Genomic DNA, 20,685 nt, shown 5'->3' with positions numbered 1-20,685 from the left:
GGAAGAGAGGACAGAAAAAAATAAAGAAAAAGGAAAAAAGAAAAGATAGAAAATACAGGTCCCCCATCTACCTGCATGGAGCCAGGCAGACAAGCTCAGTTGGAGGTGGTGAAGGGCGCGGATGCGTTATTGGTACTGGTAGCGGTGGCACCGGTCACTGCGAAGCCCGTGGGAGGAGCTATGGAGCTGTGGCTGGGCTGCAGGTCCTTGGGAATGCCACTGTGGGAGCTCAGCTGGTGCCCAAAGGCTGCGCTGAACTGAGGGAGCTGTTGTTTAGGGGAGGTGGAGCCCATGAGTTCAGCAGAGGCAGGACCCATGCCACTAAAACTGGTCTGCGGTAACCCCGGAAGCACACTGGAGCTGTTGGGGGTCACAGTGGCGAAGGCAGGCTGTGTGGTCTCTGAGTGCGAGGTGGTAGGTGGTGTGGACAGGGAGGTGGACAGGAGGTGTCCATCTGCACCAAGAAGGTTGCTAAACGGAGAGGGGTCCCCAAGATTGACAGGAAGATTTCCCCAGTGAGTTCTGGGGTTGACCACCCCGCTAAGTGGCACATCCAGCTGAGTTGGGAGCAAGTGCTGTGCCATCATGGGCATCTCTGCTGAGAAGGTAGCTGCCAAATTATCACCAGAGAAGGATGTGGTGTGAGGGGATGTGATATGGTCACTGTAGGGAGACGGCACATGCTCACTATCATAATGGCTTCCATGGGGTGAGGAGTGTGAATGGTCACTGCTGTATTGCTGTCGTGAGGTGATCAGGTCATCTGCCTTGCTCAGCAGCTGGGCAGGGTGGGGCCTCTGGGAGGCATGGCTGCCATCATGAAGTCCATGAAACTGTCCCGGGAAGGCTCTCTCCCCAAGGCCACTCTGGCTTATCAGAGTGGCAGAAGTAAGGCCAACGTTGGCTGGGGCTGAGAACTGCCCCTGGATCTGCCCTGCCAGGGGCGTAGGTGGGTTGGACAAGGTAGCAGAACGGAGCAAGTTCTCATCCAGCTCCAGACCGGAGAAATTATCATGTACTATACGCCCATTCAACAGCTCCCCCAGATCCGTGTTAACCTCTCGACTCAAGGACTGCATTCCTGGAGCTCCAGCACCTGTAGAGAACACCCCTATCGCTCTATCTGACAGCTCCTGAACTGGCACACCATCTGTCTGTGTAAGTACTCCAATGGTACTCAGGCACTCAAGAGAAGTTACAGCCTGTAGGGCTCGTTCCAGTTCTTCAGCCTCTTCTGTAGTTGGAAGGAGATCTCCATTTTTACCTGTAGAAACAGGGACACCATGAGTTAGCACCCACCTCTCAGGTGAGCCTGGCACTGGCACTCTAAGGATGCAGATGTACAGACAGTGCAGTACAGAGCTGCAGTGTATGATAACCTTCCAGCATGGCTTGCAGTACACAGAAAATATCATTCATCAGTCTTCACTAGGTAAACAAGGTAAGAAACCCAAGAAATTACACCTTCCTCTTCAATGGAACTCCCCCTCTCCACCGTCCTTTTCCACATACTGCAATGGGAGATGCCTCTTAAACTTATTTAAGCATTTTTACTCTAGGTCTAGTAAGATTTTCTTCAATGCTGCAATAACACAAATAGTCCACAAACCCCCTTCTACTTACCAATATTACAGCCTGGACCTAAAATTTACACAGACAGTATAATTTAGGTTAATATCAACTCAAACACAGTCTGATGTCATGTTATATCAGAAAACGACCAAAGAAATCACGTACCCAACTCCAGGCTGTTCTAATTTCTGTTTTATATGCGATAGGTACTGAGCTTTGAATGCAGAAATTCAGGCACAGTTCTGATCAAGAACTAGTTTCAGAAACATATTTAAAAATTTTATTCTCACTCTCTTCTCTTTTTATCAAAGGCCAATATTGACTGTGATTCCAGCCCCACTCAATGGCAGAAAGATGTCATTACTGTAAATACTGTTGATTAAACTGTAACACTGACAGGCAGTAAAAATGTAAAATGAATTATTAAAATACTAAACTAATTGGGATTTTCAAAGTAGTAATTATATGAGCAAGCAGAGAACTATACACAGCCTTCTTAAAGTCTGCTTTACTTCAGAGCTCACAAACAATAGATCAAATGCACACTTCCTTCTCTAGAATTTATAACTCTGTAAGAAAGCAAGCAACTCCCCAAAATGCAGTTTAGAAACACTCACTTCTTCAGTTCACTGACTGTGTTCATGTTAGCATAAAATAAAATGGTACCTTCAAAGAAATCAAAATCTTGCAAGTCATCAGGCAGCCGCGGCAGGACATCAGAGAAGTCCTCCTGATTCAATTCCAAGTCATGTGGAATGTCTGTGATTTCGTTGGCGATATCATCAGGCAGCTCATCAGCACTCAGCTCTGGTGTGGAGGGGCTCCTGAACAGAAAGTAACATTAGTCCTTGTTGTTCAACTCTGGTTCCTCCAAAAGACAACTATGAATGCATATCCATCTAGATGGGGATGTTTCCCCATATTTTTTTACCCCATCATCTTGGAAAAAATGCATTTAGGAAGTTTCTTTAGGAAGCTTAGCCTACTCACTAAGTACATAAGATGTGACATCAGGGTCAAAATATTTTATCCATCAAACCCAATCATTGCTCAAATCCCAAATGACCCACTCTGAAGTTTTTTTTCAACAGTCAATGGAGATGCAATTTCTAGCCCTGCTCCAGATGCTGATCAGCACAGCAAAATCACACCTTTCTCCAGTGCTCACGGACAACATTCAAGCCAACAGTGGGAAACTGGGGCAGGCCTACCACTGACCGTATGTGGGGTATCTCTACTGGCAGTGAGACACTGGCAGGCATGGTGAGGTTCCCTTGGGGCACTGCAGGAGGAATGGGTTTCTGGGGCCGGCGTGGGCCTCGCCTTCTCTTCTTCTTGTGTTTTTTGGTAAGTGCAGGTGGCTTCGTTTTTTTCCTGGGTTTCCTCTGCTGCTGGTGCTGAACTTTACGGGAGCTGTCTCCTCTCAAGAAATTATCCTTTGGGAGCAAAACAATAGCAATGAGAGCATATTGAGAACAAGTGTTACTTTCCTTGCTTTTTTCACCCTGGTCATTCCACAGACATTCACATGTAATGTAAGAGAGACTGCTAACTTACACCCAGGCATGGCTACAAAATTTGATCTGCTTCCTTCCCCATTGATCCCAATGGCAAAAATAACATAGACCAAATTATGAGGTATGCTAAACAGGAGATTTATCACACAAGCAGTATCAGTTTAAAAATTGTCATAGCAAAACCTAACTAAACTAGTGTGAAACTGTAACCCTTAGCAGCACTCTTGTAAGTATTAAAGACCAAACACTATTATGAGTTGGTGTTAACGCAGATAGTCTGCAGCAGCTGAAGCCAGGATCTTCAAGTGTCCCCTGCCATAACAGAGGGACAGCATTGAGGAAACAGAATTAATACTGTTGGACTTGGGTAAGGATGTGGGTAAACAACTATGGCCTCATTGCTTCTGAACAGCAATCGCTGACCCATTAAAAAATAAATCAAACCATCATCACTCTTTAGTTGCCATCATACTGGGAATGGCAGAGGACTATATTTGCTACAGAAGTAAACCTTGAGACATGAAAGATTGCCTAGAAGAGGGGGAAAATCCCATACAAATCTGCGTAGCACAAATTCTCACATTTTAATCCAAAAAACTCCGTAACTTACAACTATTGGAGAGCCTGGACAAAAGCAATAACAAAACCCACACAATAACCAAACGACATAACAAAAAAAACCCCAACAAACAAACAAACAAAGGCAGTTTTACACCTAATTGAAGTGAGACAAGACACCTTGAAGGAGGGACAAGACAGAAGCAGGTTTGTGAATTATCCTTAAGGTTTTTTCTGGAAAATAGAAGGCATAAAAGGAGAGCAGAGGACATCAACTTAATTTCTGCATTCTCTGAACTTGAGGTAGGCCACTGATCCCTGAAGGAGGTTAAAGATAAATTCTAATAGTTACTGGAAGGTAAATAAAGTAGCAAAACCATTATCTGCATGCTTGTAATTGCTATCTACATTTCCTCTAGAAAATATTTTGGGCCCCATGTACTGAGACTGCTTAAGCTGCAGACTTCTTAATACCACGCTCACACTCAGATCCAAGGACCAAGAATGAGCCCAAATAAAATGACCACGGGATCTCACAATGATCTTCCATTTCTCAGTTCAAGAGAGGAATTCAATTTTTTTCCAGTGAAGGATTTTCTCATGCACACTTTATTATATCCTTAAAACTATGGAAAAGATTTTCACAACATACTTTATACTGGGAATGTTTGGCATGTTTTACCCTCTTAAGAAAAATAATAGGATACGAGCTCTTAAGTTCATCAACTTGTTAATTGTCAAGGAAGAGTGCATAGGAAGACTGGGGTTAAAACTCCTGATCATCCCAATACATAAATAAATACAGTTTTGGCTTTGTACTTACCATTTTTTTGGCATGTTCTTCGCACAGAGGTGTCTGATGTGTAATGTCAAAAACTGGCACAGAGCACTGTTGACCATCTGCAAACTTGGCTGTGCAACTTGAGAAGAGCTGCTGAGAACGGTTCAATAAGATATCTGTGCATTTCTGCATCAGGAATAACACGAGACAACGATGGAGGAACGCCCTTTGATTTATCAATCTGATAAAGATCAGAGCCTTCCACTCTATCTGTCCATAGATGTTATTTTTAATGAGTACCTTAACTTTGCTATTCAAGTTCAAAGCTAGGTAAGGTTCAAACCCAACTTTTAAGGTGAAAAAACTGCATTCATGCAGAATCTCTAATGATTTTATTATACGCTGAGATAGTTTTATAAAAGCAGGCATTTCACTAATGAGTTCTTAGCAAAAAGAAGCCTTTTCCTGGAGTCTTAATCAATAGATCAATAGTAGCAGTTGGAACAGTGTAGTCAACAGGACTATTTCCTTACAGACTAATGACAATCCATACTGAAACATTAAAGAAAGAGTATTTCTTAATTCAATCTTTTAAGGTACATTCTTGGCATTTATCTTTAGAGCACAGAAAAAGAAGTTTCAAGATCCTTCCTGCTCCTCTGAAAAAAAGATGTGCAATCAGACGGAAAGGTCAAATAAATCTTAACGTAAGCTTGCTGAGATTTCCTTCAGAAAAAACCCTTGCAGGAGTGAAAATGCTTCTAGACTTACAGCAAATCAAACAGATATCTCGTGGTTTTTTCTAACAACATTAGAAGAACTCCTTCCATCTTGAACAGTTGTCAGACTTCAACATCACTACGTATGTTCATAAAATGTTAAAACACAAACACAAAAAAAAGGACAAAGAAAATGAAAAACCTGCTGAACGGTCCAGATAACAGACTTGGACAGATGGGTCAGAACCAAGAGCCTGTTCATTTTAAAAGAAACTCTTTCCACTGAGAAGAAAATGCAGACAGAAAAAAATGGGCATATATGCAAAATCACTACCCTTGACTTCTCTGCTTTACACACACCAACAAGCAAGACCACTTAAACTTAAAAAAAAACCCCAAAAACATTCGAATCATGAGGCAAATCCCAAAGACCACTGCACACCATGGTGCTCTCTCATACAGAGATTTTGCACTGCTCTGCAGACCACTTTTAAGGGGCCTGCAAAAAGTCAACCAAGAAAAACAAGGCATCAGCAAAACAAAAAGATTGAAAAGGTGCTGCAGTCTGATAGTAACTAGAACAGATCAGCACTAGTCACTTAAAATACCAAAACCAAAAGCTTCAACAAAAGAAGTCACTTCAAAAAAAGCACCAATAATTCTTCAGCTAAAACCAAAAAAGATAAAGTATTACACGTCATAAGTCTGTCTGTTTATAGTCTTCAGAACAAAACCTCACTTCTAATGTGCTCTCTTCTTTCTGTGATCTTTATCCATTGACTCTTAACGTGCTTTTCAAGCTTTGCTTGAAATTCCAAGCACTGGGAATCCTTCCTCATCTAGACTATGAGGTTCTGTGACCCCTTTTATTCTGCTGCTTTGAACAATGCAAAGTATGATTTCCATCTTTCTAGTCAGTGTAAGCCATCTTTTTATACTATGTATAAAAATCTGTTCCAATAACACTGTCATAGGAAGATAGTCTATTGGAACCTACCAAGAACTGCATGAAAACCAAGAAGCTGAAAGCCACGTGGTTTGTACCAAGTCATCGTGAAAGATGATCATTTTTGTACAGATTTCTTGCATCTACCAAACACAGATTACAAAGTAAAATGATGTTACTATAATAGATACCAGTGGCAAACTACGTATCTTCACTGTCTATAGACCCAAATCACCCAGAAAAGTTAAAAGCAAAGTAGTTGACACACTAACAAATAGGTATTTCTTTGTGAAAACTTATTTCTCAATGCAAAAAATCTAACAAACAAACAAAAAAACCCTAAAACAGAACTTCCACGCCTGAATGCAACTCCCAAAGAGTTAAGAGGATACGCTGAAAACAGTGCCTGGTGAATGGAAGGGCCTTGTTAGTGCACTGCTCTCCCTTCGAAGTCCCGCTGCAGGTTGTTGGTTCTGCATCTCTCTGCCTCACTTGGCTTGTGCTGAAAAGAAAACATAAAAGAATTTAGAGACAAAGCCCCAGTTTTGGGTGGTTACTTAACACAATTATTGCACTGAATGTGGCATAGTAGGATGGAAAATTATCACACACATGTGTGTGTCATGATCCAGATGGGGTGCAGGCTACTACCAGACTCTACACAGGGACACAGAATAGATGTCAATGACAGGTGAAGGTGTGACTGCAGTAACAGGATTCTCCTTTATTTCACAGGGCCTTGATTGTAATGAGAGGTGCTGTGTGCTGCTACCGTGTAAATATTACAACACCCTGCAACAGAGCCAAGGGCAGCAGTAGTTGAGTGTCAACACAGTGACTCTCAAAAGGAGGTCAATCTTTAGAATACAATGTATTGGGTATGCCTATGTGGGCAGTCAGGTGCACTTCCAAGCCTGTTCATAAATCAAAACATGCCGAGCATCCCCAGAGCTTACATGCAAGCATGTGCTCAGACAAACTTAGACTGAGCTCTGGAGTGGCAGAGCCTGAGCGTGCTCAACATGGATAAAAGCTCTCCTTCATCAACGTGCTACAGCCCAATCCACCAGCAGGTGCCCGGAGCTGGGCACTCCCTCAGCACAGCCTCTATGCTTTGAGCCTGAGCTGCAAGCAGGCGACCAGGCAGCAGTGTGGACGAGCACCGCAAGTGTTACACAGCTCGCTTGGTGTTAGCCTGCACTCGAGGCATGTGTCACCTTCAGTGGAAAGCTGGCGATTCCAGGGCTGGCTTTCACCTCTGTACACGTTGTTTTCTAGGTTGACAAAAAGCTGTCTGTAGCCTGACTGTTTTTCTTCGGCCAGTTCTGTCATCAATTGCACTTTGACTGAGCAAAGTTTTAGTTAGCAGTATTACTCCTGAGAAAAATGTCATAACTGAAAAGACTCTTTGGTTATTTAAATTAACCAGAGCAATGATGACAGGCACACCTGGCTTTGCTGGTCTACCCAAAACAACATAATCTTTTTTTTGCGTAATAAAAGGCAAAAATAATGGGGGAAAAACCAGCAAGACCTTGTCAGTTCTGGCGAAGTTTTGCTGTAGTTTAAGTTTGGAGAAATTTCCACAACTTTTTAAATAGTAATGGACTTCTATGTTACATCTCTGAGCAGCTCTTCAGCACCACTCCACCTCCCCAACAATAAACCCTCCAACTGTCATGAACCACAGCCCACTGCCCAGAACAAATGCATCCCATGAACCATACTCTCAGTAACTTGCTCCAGCCTGCATCTCATATTTTATCCACTACACCCCACAGTCGCACATCCTGTAAAGCCAAACTGCAACAGCAAAAGGATGCTGCTGATACCCCAGACATAACACCAGGGTTCAGACTTAGTCTGTTCTTGCACAAATATGAATCAACCAACTCTCCATATGCTGAGAGCTGGAGGGATGTTGACATTATCTAGAAAGAATTCCCACAGAAGGTAACCTTCAGAGTTGTTAGAAGATATTTATTTTGTTGCCAAGTTTCATTTAATGTTAGATTGAGTTAAATCTAATAAAAAGCATGAGCTTAAATTTGATTTGCTGGGAAGATAATTAAGAGGAGGTACAGACTTTTCAAAAGAAGCTGTCTGAAAAACAAAATCTGAATTGAAGCAGTGAACTACAGACCAGACTGCACACTTTCTAAAGAAATGGGCATAGTAAAGTACCAGGTATTTGAAGGAAGCCAAAACACATAGATTAATTAGTAAGAATAAATTCTAGCAGGCCACTAATTTCTTTTGTGACATTTCAGAAATTGAGCCCAGATACTGCTGGACAAACAATCCATATTTTAAAACATAAAGCTGGAGAAGGCCTGTCTTCATGGAAGACTCTGTATGCCATGTTTATTTTACTCCACTGACAGGCATTCATGTGTCGTGGTTTTCCGCCTTGTGCATTACTCCCTGTTTCAGAGTTCAGCATTTCAGCTGCTGGATGCTCAGCCCAGCTCCACCCTGTCCCAACCCCAGGTTACTGCAGTCACAAGGGAAGGTCTAACCTGGTACAAGCACATGTAGCTCTTCGGAGTTCTTGTATGAGCTGCCCAGCCCGCTCCGGCTCTCTGCTGGCCGCCTGCAGCAAGGCTTTCCGGAGCGTATGCCGGCATTTCTTCTGACGGGATTCTGCCCGCTCCAGGCGGCAGAGGTGCTTGTATTTCTGCTGAAAGTAAGTGCAAAGTCTGGTCACCCTGGAACTCCTGTCATCTGCATTGTCATCATCGGACCTGAAGGAGGGAAAATAAAAACAAATGGGCTTTAAGTTACTCCTTTTTTTCCACGGAAGTTATTTTGTCACTTTAATAGGATTGTTAAGTTGGCATCCATCTTCTAGCCACACAGACATCCAAAGACTGAAATCAGGCAGGGATGCTTGAGAAATAGTAAGAGCAGGATCCCTTTTAAATTCTAAAGGTACTTGCCCTTCTTAGTATGTCATTATTAGAGATTACATCAATTTATCATCAAGTCTGACACATTTAAATGTCTAGAGCCTGCTGTTCAAAAAAATCCATACTGTTAACCTTTATTTACTGTAAATGTCTTGGCAAATGAGACAAACGCTTAAATCAAAGTGCAATTAATGGAGAGGACAAGGGTGGAGAACTGTGTAGTGGAAATTTATTGAGGAAAGGTCATGCTGGAAAAGATGGTCAAATTCTAACAAGTACCAAAACCGCTGACTTTTTCCAATTCCTTTTACTCTGCCAGGTGGTGTATTGCTTTCTAAACCAAATTACAAACTAACACAGCTAACAGCTAATACTGATTTCTCCTTGCTGCAGAGTTAAAGTTGAGTTACTGTAAGTAGTAAAGAAGAAATTCACATTTAACTCCAAAGGTAGTGATGGAAAAATCAGACCAGGGCTAAGCAATGGCCAGATGAAGGACAAATCCAATTCTTTGTTTGCTTTAAAAAGCCTTTTCCCATTTATCTTGGCTTTCTGAACACCTAGGCACATATCAACAAGACCATCAAACCATGTCAACACATTCAGTTAAATGAAGTAAAAGTCATGAAACAGAAAATCATCACTGGAATTTGCTAAAACAACAAGGTCCATGAAGTTTCTCAGAAGTCCTCCACAACAAGCTCTAGTTTGCAGAATGAGTTTTTTGTTCACGAAGCAACCAAGTGCACGTGTTGAATCTAAGAAAAGTAGGCTTTGTTCAGTTTTAACTTTAAGTTTTTCCTATAGAACAGAGAGACTTTATGCTAACTTTCCTATCTGTAACACAAAGGGCAGGCAGGGGAAAGTAGAGAAATCCAAGCAAATGAAGCAAATTAAAAGCTCACAAGGTTCAGACTGCAGAGCTTGGCAAGACTGAATGAGTTGACCCCCAAACCTGCACACAGCAAAGCAGACCAGAACTAGCTGAAATAGAAGAGATCTGAAATACCAGCCATGATATTTACTAAATACAGTAAGATCCAGAAATGCAGACACAAGACCTGTCCCTGAAAAGCCATATGACGAGGACCTACTTTCCTTCCTGGAAACTCTGACTCTATTTATATGCAGGCCAAATTTAAGAGACTGCAGCCATCTCCACTAGGGCTGTCCACAAAAACTCTGCAGCAGCAAACACTGCCTTGACACAAATGCACGTTTTTATGAAGGTTTATGTAAAGTCAACCATTCCATGTATTTTGTTTGTTAAATCAGATTATTATTATTTTCTAGAAGCATAAATTACAAGTAATTAACCTATGCAATTACATGCTTTGCAGCAAATACAACCTGTTAAAAATATTTAACATATGTAATGTTTAAAATATTTTTACACTGAAAATTAAAAGAAAATACACTTTTAAGATCTCTTAGGAAAGAATGTTTACTGGGAAAAACTACCTGTTTAGAAAAAATTAATTGTGGGCTATTTAATATAGATTTTCCTTCTTCCAATGTATTAATAAAAAATGGGAATAAATGGATGGTATATATATTTATAGATAGGTTTAACATCTGTATATATTTCATTACTGCTCTGGGCCAAGACTTTTAAACAAAGTTGCAGATATACTGATTTAATTTTAAATATGGTTAAAAATTAGAAAATACTTTTTCTTTGGGGGAAAAAAAGTGGAAACAGCATTTTTTAATGTAAATTTCTCTATATTTAAGACTTTTTACTTCCTTCACATTGAAAGAGTCAGAAAAAAGGTCACTGTACACTGAAATATTTTTGAAATGCAGTTTATGAGATCCTTTTTAAAAAGTAGAAGAAGAAGTAGAAAGAAATCATGCCTGCAGTGGGCAAGGACTTATTTTGAGCCAAATAGTTTCTAAAAACCTATTCAGAATTTTGTTTTCAGGCCAGTAAGATTAACCAAAATGTTTAAATGTTCAGAGAAACCTAAAAATACCAAAATAAAACCTATTTTTATTTTTTCAGTAGTCCAGTACTGAAAAAGAAAGGTACTTTTATTATTGTCCTTTCATAAACAAGATTACCAACTTCTATTTAGTTTATTGTCTTAAACTGCATATAGAGCTTCTGAAGTTCAACTTAATACATGGCATTTAATTTTTAAAAAGATTTCTGAAAGTGCACACAAGCCATTTGATAGTCCAAAATGGATCTTCCCTTTCGATTGTCATGTGTGAACAACAGGGGAATTATTGCTGAGTGTTCATGAAGAAAACAAAGACAGCACAAAGCAGCAGAAAGGAAGAGCAAAAGGGTAGCACGAGCAGTCAGGCACCACCAGGGAACAAGGAGAACATTCTCTCTATTCTGAGATACCCAAGCAACTATACTTCAAATCCCTCCTTACAGAGAAGTTTTGAAGAACCTTCCCTTCTTTCTTTTAGTTATTCTAGTTAATGTGAGTTATTGAATCCAACTTTCACAATACAGTGTTGATATTTGCTCCTTTGAGGGTAGTATGAGGAGGGACTCACACTCCTTTTTCAAACTTGCTACTTGAAACGCTTGCTTTATCTATATTTCAGTGTACAAAGTGAAAAACCACTTTGTTATAAAGTCGCTTGTTTTCCAGTACCTTCCAAGCTACCAAACCCAGAAATCAAATAATCTAGGGGAAAGCTTCACTAATCTGCAGCAGGAACAGCCCATGCTTTCTCTCCAAACTGCTGCTCCCATAAGGGATTCCTCCCACCTCAGCAGCCTTCTCTGCCAGCCACCCAGCCTGCACTGTGCCCACTACCAACTCCTGTGCTACTATTTGAACTCAAACATTTGTGCCTGCCTCAAAGCACTGCATCCCAGAATCCTGGGAGCACAGGAACATGGTTTTTCAAAATTAAACCACGGAATAATAAAAGTAAACATTTGGCCTGCATTTCCACAGGTGATTGCAACAATATGAATTTTACAGATTAAAAGGCCAGAAGGCAAGTGAACCAAAAAAATATATTAGTGTTGTCGTGGTTTAACCCCATCCAGCAGCTAAGTACCAGGCAGCTGCGTCCTCACTCTCCCTGCTCCCACCAGTGGGATGGGGAGGGGAATAAGAAAGAAAACATCTTGTGGGTTGAAATAAGAACAGTTTAATAATGGAAACAAATTAAAATATACTGCTAACTATTTACTGTAATGGGGGGGGGGGAAAAGAAAACCCAAGAAAAACAAGCGATGTCCAATACTACTGCTCATCACCCACTGAACGATGCTCAGCCCACCCCCGAGCAGTGCTCAGCTCCTCCCCGACAACTCCCCCCAGTTTATATCCTGATCACGATGTATGGAGTATCCCTCTGGGCAGTTCAGGTCAGCTGTACCAGCTGTGCTCCCTCACTGCACCTCTGCACTCCCTCTGGTGCACCTCCTCTCTGGCAGATCATGGCAAACCAAAGTGTCCTTGACTTAGGGTAAGCACTACTTAGCAACAATCAATCCATCAGGGTGTTATCAACATTATTCTCATCCTAAACCCAAAACACAGCACTGTATCAGCTAGTACGACAAATCAAGCACTATCCCAGCTAACACCAGGCACTGTTAATACATTAACTTTAAACGAATCTGGTGAATTTCTGAGAGTTTAAGAGCAGCTGGAGTGTCACACAAGAAGTTCAACTGAAAGTTAGAGCATTCCCCCCACAATCACATAAGCAAAAATGCTGAGAACCAGCTGTCCAGGAAAGCAGAATTTAACTGTTCATTTTCTTTCAATAGTCTATTCTGAGAAGCATCCCTTCCACTGTCTTCCAGGAAGTTGAATGGAAAAGGACAGAATGAAGTTAGCTGGTGGGACCACAAGCTCAGACACAAATGAACAGAGAAAAAATAGCCTTCATTTTACTGTAAAAACCAGCAATTAAATCCCGTAACATAAAAGATGTGATTTCAGACAGTAAAAGTTTTAAGAAACAATCTCCATTGGTTTTCTGGTAAAATAAGTCTCCAAAATTCAGAGCTGTAACAAGTCACTGGTTGACTAAGTTAGGAGCCACGAGTCTGCGCTGCCAGATTAGCAAGACAGAGTTATTTTGACAAATCAAATCTCCCCAGACATAGCTTGAACTAATTCATCACCTTCAGCAGCAGACAGATCACATTGCAGAAGTGTCAAAGTAAAACATTTCAGGTAATAAAAACCTCTACAGAAGCTTGCAGAGTAGGAATTAAAGTTTTAGAAGGCTTACATCAAGTGAATGTTTATCCATAATCAAAATTAGTAAGGTTGTTGAATGGTTAACACTGGGCAGGCTGATGGAAGTACAAAAGCAGTCAGTAGCATACAAAATTTTATCCATCATGATTAGTTAAGACAGCATTTAACTGAGGTGCACAAAATGCTAGAACGGAACAGAAAATGTCAAGACAAGGTACTATTTTTCTCTCAGTATGTGAAAAGAGTAGGAAGAATCCTAAGGAAGTTAAGACAAATAGAAGACAAAACACACAGAGATGACCTTTATAAGTTGACAAAAAAATAGGGATATATGGAAGAATAAAATCAAATGTCAGAGAGAGAATAGTGTAAGGGAAGTTATTTAATAGATATATCTGCTGTGAAAAAATATGTATGATTTAAAATTCTGAAGTCTGTTCATGTTTTCCCAAAAGAGTTTATTTAAAAGCTGTCTTTTAAGTTAAAACTGTTTGTGAAAGCTCATTCTCTGACTGCTGATGCCCTAAAAAACGATGGTCATTCATAACAAAAAAAAAAACCCTTTATTTTATAAAAGAAAAGCCCACACACTGTTTATTAGCTTTGATTCACTGAAGACTCTTAGTATTTAGCATCCTGGGGTGTGTCCTGATGACAGATATAGCTTTATTGTTCACTTTGAGGACGATCTTTAGAGAAGGTAAGAAGTTTTAGTAAGTTTCAGAATTTCCATGTAATAACGAAATAAAGTTTCATTAACACGATTATTCTAAGTGTTATATTTAAAAATTAAACGAATGGGGGAAAGTTGTAATACCAAAAGGCTAGTTGCATAGTAAATGAGAATCACGTTATAGAAATTATAATCAAATTCTATTGAGACTCCAATTTCTTTGTTAAAAACATTCTTTGTTACTATGCTATGCTCAGGATGCTTTGTTTTAACTTTGCACTTTAAAATTTACATTAATAGACATATATTATCATATCCTGCTGTAAGTTCAGATTCATGGCTTAGCAGTACATAGAGAACATCATAAGCCTTTCTGCACCAGCAGCTAATACCTGCTCTGCTTATCCCTTTGATCACATCACTTCCTTTCAATGCTCACAAGTATTGACAGAGGGTTATTCAACACTTAATTAAGAAAAGAAATACCATGGCCTTTAAAAAAACACATTAAAACAACAGCCTGCACAAATACTATAAGGATTAATGAGTGAAATGTAGCAAGTTTAATAACAAAGTTATTCACAAACAGTACTAAAGACAAGAAACCATACCAACTCCATTTAGTTATAATTCAGGACCTCCACTCAGCAAGGCACACGAGTTAATTAATAAATCCCACTAAACTCAATTAAACTTAGACAAACAAGCTTAAATCCTTTCCTGATGCATCCTTCTGATAGCAGACTGCACAAAGGTCTCTAAGTTAGCTGAAAACTGGGACAGAAGGCAACAAGCTGTTTCATAGCTCTTACAGACAAATGAGTTCAAACAATCCTTTGTTTCAGCAAAGCACTTGAACAAGTGCTTAGGTTCCACTGACTCCACTTGAAGTGACACTCACATTTACATGATTTATTCCATCAAGGCCAGCACGAATACTAAAGAATGATACTCACTCAGGTCTCTCATAGCCGAGGCTTTCTCGGATAGACCATGCAACCTGGTAAGGGGAGGTTTGCTCTGAATCCTCCAACTCTTCTCCACTGTCTTCAGACCAATCCAGCCCTAAGGGAATTGAAAACATGAAAGCTGGATGAAAAGAGTATCCACCTTATAGAAGCCTCTGGGCAACCTATGGCAAAGAGGTGAATGTGTAGTATAGTTACAAGCATAATTATGTTTGATTAAATTATATAATATTCTCACACAGGAAAAGTTACAGTAGCGGCTCCATTGCAATGTGAAAATAGCATGCACTGATTTTTGTCATAAGCAAGGGTTGTTTTTTTTTAAATCCTTACTGGCTTCTTTATCCATAAAGAGTGGAAGAAAAATCACCAGCTTTCTTACCCACAGAAAAATATTACAGTTTTCATAACCAAGCACATGGGAACTTTAGAGACAAGGTAAGGGAGAAGTCCCTGTCACAAAGAACTGACTACCTGGTAAATTTTAATACTGTATGATCTAAATAGGCCAATTTCATTTCTGTTTATATTCTGACCCCTTCACTGTGCCCTAACACAGAGAAGAATATGAAAATCACAAGACACAGCATCACGGACAGAGATAGATACACAGCTACACGGTGTGTTCCTCTGCCCAGTTCCTGTCACTGCTGGCCAAATGCATGAAGAGAGAGCTAAAGGGAGAGACACAAACACTCCTGCACTTTTACCAAGCAGCACGTTTTCATTTAATGATGATGCAGTATTGTGTGCACCAGCAGCCTCAGTTAGTCAATCCACACACAACTGTTGAGCATGACAACCAGAAAGAGGCCAGTAAGTTCTCAGGTGAAACATTCTGTCTAGAACTTCATCTTTCACAGTTTTTCCTACCCTCTCTCCCACACCCAGTGAAATTCTTGCCACTTTCTTGCAGCAGGTGGGATAAAATTCCACTGCTGCATTTGCAAGCCAGCATTTTTTCTTTTTTGCTTTCTTCTCTGCTCCTTGAAAATGGAGCAGCAGTTGGGATAAGAGTTAGGGAGCATTTTATTTTTGTTAAAAATAAACTAAACAACTATATCTGAGATGATTCTGAAGTCAGATGCTTTGAATTTGGGAAATGCATCAGTACTTGGTCACCTACTTTCACAGTTAGAGACACGCACACCTATGCTTGGAATGCAATCGTTAGGAGCATCTTCATCATATAGAAGCAACACTTTAACATGAACCACAAACATCAGAAACCAAATTTTTCAGGAACTTCAGTGTCCTTCTATTTTTTAAGACATGCATTTGAACAAAATTAAGATATATTAAGAAATTTAATGAGATGTCAGAATTATACTTTCAAGGTAAGTGGTTCTTTTTCCTCATGCCCCTTTCATAAAGGAATGAAAAAACAACTTAATCATCATTTGATAAAGATGTCCACAACTGACAACCATGTAACAAATTGTTTACCCAAAGTTTAAAAACAAAATCAGAAGTTGTGTTGTTTTGCTTCTAATGGGCACTGCAGAAATGAAGGAATAAAATCTAATCCAGATTCACTATACTGACACTGAAGACTGCAGTTACATTAATATCCAATTACACAGCTCTGATGTAGGTACACATAAAACTGGCTTAATCTTTTAAAGATTCTGTGCAGTCATCTCTACTGCTACTCTATCATAAAAAAGAAATCCTGAAGTTCCCTGAACTGGCATAACTAGTCTTTAATATTAAGACATATAATGAATAAAAACCAAATATATTTTCCACTCTCATGTAACTTATATGTGAATTCTTTTACTTTGCCAAATATAAACTGTTCTAAATGCATACACATACAGTTATGCATCTGCATAACTGTACATGTATAGGTCTAACTGGTTTTTTTACTATGCCTCTTTTTTAGTAAAATGTATTCTCTTCACCACTTGAGAATGTAAAACATTAAATACAGAAAAGATCTTTCTACAGTCTTTCAAACACAGGTCACTTTCGAAGCTATTGGGGTCTGTAACACTCAGAAAAGCCTCTGGAGTTGCCATTCCTCTAAAGACCTGCATTATATATAGGACCATCAAAGCTGTTTTCTGAAGAACAACATCCTTTGGAGACATGCTATAGGTATGCTAATTATCTTCTGAACAAATAGTCAAGCTATCCCATGAGTGCCAAAGGGCAGATCTTAACAGCAAATTAAGGAAAGGTTAATTGAAACAGCAAAAATTACAGATGTTTCCAATTAAATAAGACACTATATGAAGAATGTCTAGATTTATTTGAAGTCTTTTTATAAAAAAAATCATAAATAGTGTTCCTGCTCTAATATCACACACTGACTCACATTTCCATTTCCCTTTTAGTATTTTACTTGTTAGAAAAGTACAATCCAAAACTGAGCCAAAAAGTAACTTTGGTGGGTGAGGAAGACAAAAGGGCAGATCGGTGTGCCTAGGTCTGTATTCACCATCAGACAAATAAACCAAAAGGTCAGTTGCCTTTTCAAAGCCTCATAGAGCACTACTACCATACCAGCAAGTTGGTTGTATTTGCTTACACTTTCACGAGCAGCTATTGAATTATGGTTTCTAAATAATAAGTAAGGGTAAGAAAATTCCTGCACTTCTTTGTGGACAAGACTCCACCCTCCAATTACCTTCTGCAACAGTGATACTCTCCTGCAGTGGTCTTTTTTTTGTTCATCCACTTTCTATAAACTAATAGGCCCAGTCAAGAAAAACTCTCTTTTGCTATAATTTTCCAATCAAGTCAGTTGGAAATTTGGATTGCAGAGAACGACAGGCCAAATCTCCAAACTTCTACTTGCATTCATTTTGTAATGTGCACGTCACACATCTAATATTTAATCTAACTTTGTCCACTCATGTAGGTACAGCTAGTGTCACCTTTACTACTTGAGTTTCCAACCTTCTATATGATGTCTCTATCATCCAAGCAATGCTTTCCACACTTCAGTTTCATTTCTCAAATGGCTAACAGAACATTAAGAATAAAAACCAACCAAAATGCCATAAACCATATATGGTGGATGCAGGCATTCCCTTCATAGAGAACAGAGCTAAAGAAAACACCAAGATTACCTAGCTCAAGGTTATTTTGTGAGGACCGCACACGAATGCAGGACAGGGCTAGAAGACCTTCCCCTTTTTTGGTTTTAGGTTAAAAAATAAGGCTGTGGTGCCTCTATTATCTGCTCACCTAAATGAGGAAACAGATCAGTGTCCAGCTGCTGTTTTCGAGTGCACAGTTTCACCAGTCTCTGTAGCCGGCTCATGCAGGACGAGTGCGGAGAGAAGGCTGTGGCTTTCATGAGGACCCGATCAGTCCTTGGCGGGTCCGTGACAGGAGCCCTGGCGGGTGGCAGGAGAGGCAGAGGTCTCTTGTTAGACAACTGCCGGGCTTGTGCTATAGTGTGTGTGGTGGGTGCCACTCCCTGCATTGGTAGGCTGGTGTTCAGAGGTTGAGGTGACTTGCAGACGATGCCCTGCGGTAGCCCTGTCGGCTTTAACGAAGCTGATGAAGGTGGCAGATGGGAGTGCTGCTGCTGCAGAGGCTGCTGCTGCAAAGGTGCAGGAATGGGGCTAAAGTGCTCTTGGCGAACTTTTAAAATCTCTGTCTCTCTCTGGCGCTGCCGGTTTTGAGCCAACTTGCTCTGCAACTTTTTCCTCACTGTTGCCCCTTTCTTTAGGTCATCATCCTCCTCATTGAAAGCAAAGGGGTCTTCTAATTCTGCCTCCAGGTAGTGGAGAGGAAGCCTTGCCCCTGGAGGGGAGAGGGACATCCCATCCAGTCCATTGGGCATCTTCAAGGCCAGGGTGGGCACTGTCAGACTGAAGGCCATAGCATCCATCTGATGCCTGACCTTCACCTCCTCTATGGGATCATTCTTTTTCTTCCTCTCCTTTTTCGGTATAAAGCCAAGTACCTGCAGGTGGCTGTTGCAGTACCTTTGAAAAATAAAAGCAGTCGATTATTAACTAAACTCCTATAAGTAAAATATGAAGAAAAGACATCACTTAAAGGAAACCCAAACACACATCTCAAGCAAATATAAATCAAAACACAAGAGGTTTTATAAGAAGTGTACACAACTGCTTATAATAAAACAGGTAACTGTGGTGCTCCCAACATGTAACAGAAAACAAAAGGTTATACAAGGGACAATCTCTAATCTTAAGATAAAAAAGTCTTCATTCATTAGTCATAGGAGATTCACACACGATCATTCAAAATCTTAACTCTCTAATAGGGTGAATACTCACAAAACAAAGTGAGCAAAACAAATGGACTGTCTGATACATAAAACATTAAGAACTTAAGCCATTAACCGATCATTTCAAAAGCTCCCAAGAAATATTACATTGAAGACTACTTCCTTTCATTTGCCTGTTTGTTCAGTGGAAATAGTTAACATTTTCATTAATGCACACATTATTATTATGAATTCCACTGTAGTAGGGAGAGCAGTTTCTTATAAGGACAATCTCACTAGATATCTGCTGCAAAGGGTCATTATTTGCAAATAAAAATCTAGTTATAAAAACCAATTCTCTCCTGCTAGAAAATATTTACACAATGCCAAGAATGTGTATACATACAATCCACAAACATAGATTTTAAGTTCTAATATGAAAGACTTTTGAAGCCACGTTATTAAAAAAAGTTTCTGAGAATTTGTCATGGAAGTTTTAAAAAAAAAAAAATCACAATTTATGTCCACAGGTAACATAATAAGAAGTAAAAAATTAACCTTTATCTGATTAAAACAAGCAGGTGATAGAAATGTAGGAATCATGATCTGATTCTTTTCCTGTTTCCCACAGGCAGGCACTCCTGCCTCTGTAGAATGCTACCAGCCATCAGAATTCTGCCCTTGCAGAATCCCATCTATAACCTGCAGCTTATAGATGAAAACAAAGATATAAGGAAAAAGTGATGTCTACATTCAAGTATTTATGAATAAGGAAATAGCCATGAAGGTATTCTTTAAAATCTGATCAATACAAACCTGAGAAAAGTAAATTTTGTGGAACAAATAGGTTAAAATTAATTTATTCCCGGTCTTTATGGAGAAAAAAAAAAAGCCCAAACCAAACATCACAAAAGGTTTAACACTTCAGCTTACTGACTTTCAAACTGTTGGTCCATCTCTAAAGAAGCAATGTGTGAGAAGCTTCTAAAGAGTCCTTAAAAGGTAAAAAAGAGAAATCAAATTCATATATGCTCTTTAATGATCTCCATATATGCAGCCTCTTGAGGGTTCCACACTCATAAGGATTCACAAATCAGAAAAGTCTGAAAACTACTGCTACTTATTACTGTCTAAATAATTTCTTGATTATATTATGTTGTAAGTAATAAATAAAGCTAGATGAGGCAAACTGAAAGCCAGCAATTTGTGGAGTCCTTATTAGAACACACTAGAATACTGTAAATTCATACTGAGAGACACATTTCTAAAAATAAAATTATATAATGAGGGCTCAATAAAGCTTCCCTTAAAGTCAACAAGCACTGTTTCCATGTTTAAAATTATGCACTTTTAAAATATTTTGTTTGAACAAGACTGGTATCAGTTACAACAGCACTTTTAGTATGACAGGAGAAAAAAACAATAGACAAAACAAACACCAGGGAATTCTTTTCCCTCTTATGCCAATAAAAAGTGTTTTGCTCAATGCTCTTATATTGTTCACAACTTAAATATTGTCATCTTGTGCTTCTGTTGATGTGAAACTGGATAGTCTGTTTTCATTGTACAAACAAGAAAAAAATAGAAAAGGTGAATAAAGCTATGAAAAGGTAATAAGCTTGCTAACATTCTCTGAGTTTTAGGCTATTCAGGCTTTGGTTTG

The 20,685-nt window shown here is 39.5% G+C and overlaps 1 protein-coding gene across 5 annotated transcripts in view; it reads right to left on the bottom strand.

Moving 5' to 3' along the window:
• Positions 1-20,685, bottom strand: part of INO80D (INO80 complex subunit D) — a 45,775-nt gene that overhangs the window by 11,858 nt on the left and 13,232 nt on the right. For all 5 annotated transcript variants that reach the window (XM_018071812.3, XM_018071810.3, XM_018071813.3 and 2 more), the window contains 8 exons: positions 18,029-18,777; positions 14,822-14,930; positions 8,613-8,837; positions 6,486-6,595; positions 4,471-4,604; positions 2,791-3,008; positions 2,239-2,396; positions 72-1,264 (listed from right to left, as the gene is read on the bottom strand). In XM_018071812.3, the coding sequence (XP_017927301.1) occupies positions 96-1,264; positions 2,239-2,396; positions 2,791-3,008; positions 4,471-4,604; positions 6,486-6,595; positions 8,613-8,837; positions 14,822-14,930; positions 18,029-18,777 (2,872 nt within the window). In that variant the 3' untranslated portion in view covers positions 72-95. The remainder of the gene's footprint in view (positions 1-71; positions 1,265-2,238; positions 2,397-2,790; positions 3,009-4,470; positions 4,605-6,485; positions 6,596-8,612; positions 8,838-14,821; positions 14,931-18,028; positions 18,778-20,685) is intronic.

The sequence above is a fragment of the Manacus vitellinus genome, unplaced genomic scaffold, assembly GCF_001715985.3.
Source record: "Manacus vitellinus isolate BGI_N305 unplaced genomic scaffold, ASM171598v3 scaffold_20_pilon, whole genome shotgun sequence".
Taxonomy (NCBI): Eukaryota; Metazoa; Chordata; class Aves; order Passeriformes; family Pipridae; genus Manacus; species Manacus vitellinus.
The sequence above is the reverse complement of the archived record's forward strand: the minus strand, read 5'-3'. Positions and strand labels throughout refer to the sequence as shown.